The sequence below is a fragment of the Odocoileus virginianus genome, unplaced genomic scaffold (genome assembly GCF_023699985.2).
Source record: "Odocoileus virginianus isolate 20LAN1187 ecotype Illinois unplaced genomic scaffold, Ovbor_1.2 Unplaced_Contig_37, whole genome shotgun sequence".
NCBI lineage: Eukaryota > Metazoa > Chordata > Mammalia > Artiodactyla > Cervidae > Odocoileus > Odocoileus virginianus.
The window spans coordinates 238,861-241,903 of NW_027224354.1; the positions used below are offsets into that span (position 1 = coordinate 238,861).

The 3,043-nt window shown below is 48.9% G+C and overlaps 1 protein-coding gene across 4 annotated transcripts; it reads left to right on the forward strand.

The window, feature by feature from the left end:
- The first annotated feature begins 1,459 nt into the window (after positions 1–1,459).
- On the forward strand, positions 1,460–3,043 carry BEX3 (brain expressed X-linked 3). 4 transcript variants are annotated; one of them, XM_020901502.2, is made up of 3 exons: positions 1,460–1,592; positions 1,995–2,072; positions 2,421–3,043. In XM_020901502.2, exon 3 carries the CDS (start codon positions 2,451–2,453, stop codon positions 2,787–2,789), a length of 339 nt encoding a protein of 112 aa, XP_020757161.2. In that variant the 5' UTR covers positions 1,460–1,592; positions 1,995–2,072; positions 2,421–2,450; the 3' UTR covers positions 2,790–3,043. The 4 variants fall into 4 exon arrangements, with proteins under 4 accessions (XP_020757161.2, XP_020757162.2, XP_070320732.1 ...); XM_020901503.2 differs by having other exon boundaries at positions 1,465–1,592; positions 2,469–3,043; XM_070464631.1 differs by lacking the exon at positions 1,460–1,592 and adding an exon at positions 1,599–1,683.

Here is a 3,043-nt window from a genome sequence, read left to right on the forward strand (position 1 = left end):
AAAGGGCTTCCCAGATGGCATAGTGGTAAAGAATCCACTTGCCAATGTAGGTGACACAAGAGAGACAGGTTCAGTCCCTGGGTTGAGAAGATTCCCTGGAGGAGGAAATAGCAACACACTCCAGTATTCTTGCCTGGAGAATCCCATGGACAGAGGAGTCTGGCAGGCTACAGTTCAGGAGGTCTCGAAGAGTCAGACACAACTGAAGCCCCTGAGCAAAACTAGAGGCAGTTAGCATTTGCCTGGCCTGTCTGGCCTCAGTACATATAACTCTTTTGGTTCCTTGGACACAACCAACCCTTACTATTTTTGAATAATAATGCCATTTTCCTAAAGGCATCTCTATTTTGTAACCATGATTTTTAAAAGTAGTTTTCAGTTATTTCAAGTTGAAAAAATGAACAGTTATATTCAAAATGAGTTTCAAGTTTAATTGCTTCACATACCCCATGCCTATTTCTAATATTTTTTGGAAACATTCACATTACAAAAAACATGTCTTTGGAACTAACTTTTACCAGTTGTATACTTAATTTCTCAGATCACTCTAAGGAAGTATGTGTAGGAGTGCCTTCCCAAGTTTGGAAAGGAAAGCAGAAAATAAACAGGCTCCTTTTTTTTTAAAGGCTCCTTTCCTCCAAAGACTATGGTATCAAAAACATCACATAAATTTACATAAAATGGTCAAGGTCTGACAACTGGACTTCAACCTCAAGATTTATGTTACAGATCATTTTGAAAACACCAACTGTATTCAGGAAGATACTTGTATTTTTTCAAAAGAAGATTTCAAAGTAAAATGTTTCCAAAATGTTGTTGATGTTGTGTGGTAGAGTCCAAAGAAAATATTTTCTGAGTGGTACCAGTGAACAAACAAAATCAAACAATTAGGCTTTTTCTTTCCGCAGGATGGAGCATTTCTTTAAAAAATGAAACCTTGCAATTTTTAATTTTTTGATGGTATGCTGACTTTTTTAAAAAAAGAAATAAAGAGAAATTATTAGGAAGGATATATACAACCCACTCTACCTTCTCGCCTCTCTGTCTGACAAGTTTCTTGCTCCCTCCCCACCCTAACCTTCAACCTAAATGTCCTAGAAGAGTATGAATTCAGGGCACTTGGTGGGCAATGGTGGGGCGGGGTGGGGAAAGACTTTGGTTAATGAGAAGAGGAAAGAGAGCAAAAAAACCAACGCCAAGGCCTAGGGGCGGAGAGCGGGTAGAGGGTGTTGTAGACCCTCCCTTATAACCAGAGAAGTGCAAACTCCAACAGCAGGGAAGTGATGCCACTCGTGGGCAGTCAGATTGGAGAAGAACGAGATGATTGATTGACAGGGAGGTGCGCGCTGTGACCCAGTGCACAAACAGGCGGAGGTGGTTGTCCGTGCCTGTGCAAGAAGCGGAAGTGGGGCGCTCCTGCTGCACTGGCCGCCAGAGTTGGGGGTGAGCTCGGCGGTGACGTGGGGTGCTCACGTGATCTCGAGCTGCAGGGCGACGCAGCCTTCGGTGCAGTCGTCACTTCTGTCTGGGTACCAGCTTCCCGCTCCCCCGCGCACGGCGGGTTGGCATTGGGCCCGCGGCAAGCGGAGCAGGTAAGGGCCCCTGGGCCGCGCGCTGACGCCAGGGAGGCAGCTGCCAGCCAACCCCAGAGGCCAGCACAGGGGTTCAGCGTGACGAGTCCAGGCAAGCCTTCTCCACACCCCGGCTTTCCTGGGAACAGAAATAGTGGCCCCCTGGGGTGGGGGGTGCAGGGGGGCAGGGTTCCAGGGAAGGCAGGAAAGCAACTCAGAGCGATGGGAAATCATCCCTGAGTTCCTGCAAGGCAATAGTGAACCTGGGAGCGGGGCGGGGATGGGGGCACCTGAGGGTGGGGGCGGGGGGTCGAGGCGGCCAGGCGCGGAAAGGGGGGTTGGTGGGAGTGGGGGACGCGGGGTCGGGAAGGCGCCAAGCGCCCGGCTGCAGCAGCCTCCTGCCCCAACCCTGGCCCTTTGCAGGTCTGCCGAACTAAGTGTGGCGGCTGCGCACTCGTGGCCAGGATCGGAAGGAGCAGGAGACAGCGAGGATAGGCCCAGGTCAGTGCCGGGAACTGTGCAGGGGAGGAAGGGGACTGGTGCATAGCCCAGCCTGAGATCCCTTGCTAACTCCCCCAGACCCCATGCCCCGTCCTCCATTTTGGTGCCTGCTACGCTCTGGGAAAGAGTCCTGGGAAAAGAAAAATGGTGGGCTTTGGGTGTGAGGGAGGGAGGAAAAAGGAGAGAGCTGGGAAAGAGGTCAAAGTGAAGGCTCCCCAGAAGGCGCACGAAGCGCCTGTGGTGGGAAAAAAAATTTTTTTTTAAATCTTTGCTATCAGGACTGAATCCTGCTGGTCAGTGCACCAAGCATTCAGTCTCTCACCTTGCCTTTGTCTTACTTGTTCAAAGAAAAATAACCGGGGGAAAAAAAATCTCATCATGGCTAATATCCACCAGGAAAACGAAGAAATGGAGCAACCCGTGCAGAACGGAGAGGAAGACCGCCCTTTGGGAGGGGGCGAAGGCCACCAGCCAGAAAGAAATCATAGACAGGGACAGGCTCGCCGACTTGCCCCTAATTTCCGATGGGTCATACCCAATAGGCAGGTCAATGATGGGATGGGTGGAGAGGGAGACGATATGGAAATATTCATGGAGGAGATGAGAGAAATCAGGAGAAAACTTAGGGAGCTGCAGTTGAGGAATTGTCTGCATATCCTTATGGGGGAGCTCTCTAATCACCATGACCATCATGACGAATTTTGCCTTATGCCTTGACTCCTGCCATTTCCTTGAGACTAATACTGTGATTTCCACTGTTGTTCTGTTTTTCCTTGCATTTTCCTGATAATGCCTTTACTGATCCGTTTGCTGTGAACCTTATGTAATTTCAATGCGTCAGGTGGGTTCTGTGTTACCAGCTTCTAATTGCAGATTGCCTTGGCACCCAGTCTAAGTTTCTGTCAACAGTGAAGTTTCACCCATTTGCATGGAAAAATGTAAAGTTAATAAAGTAATTAAAAAGCAATTTA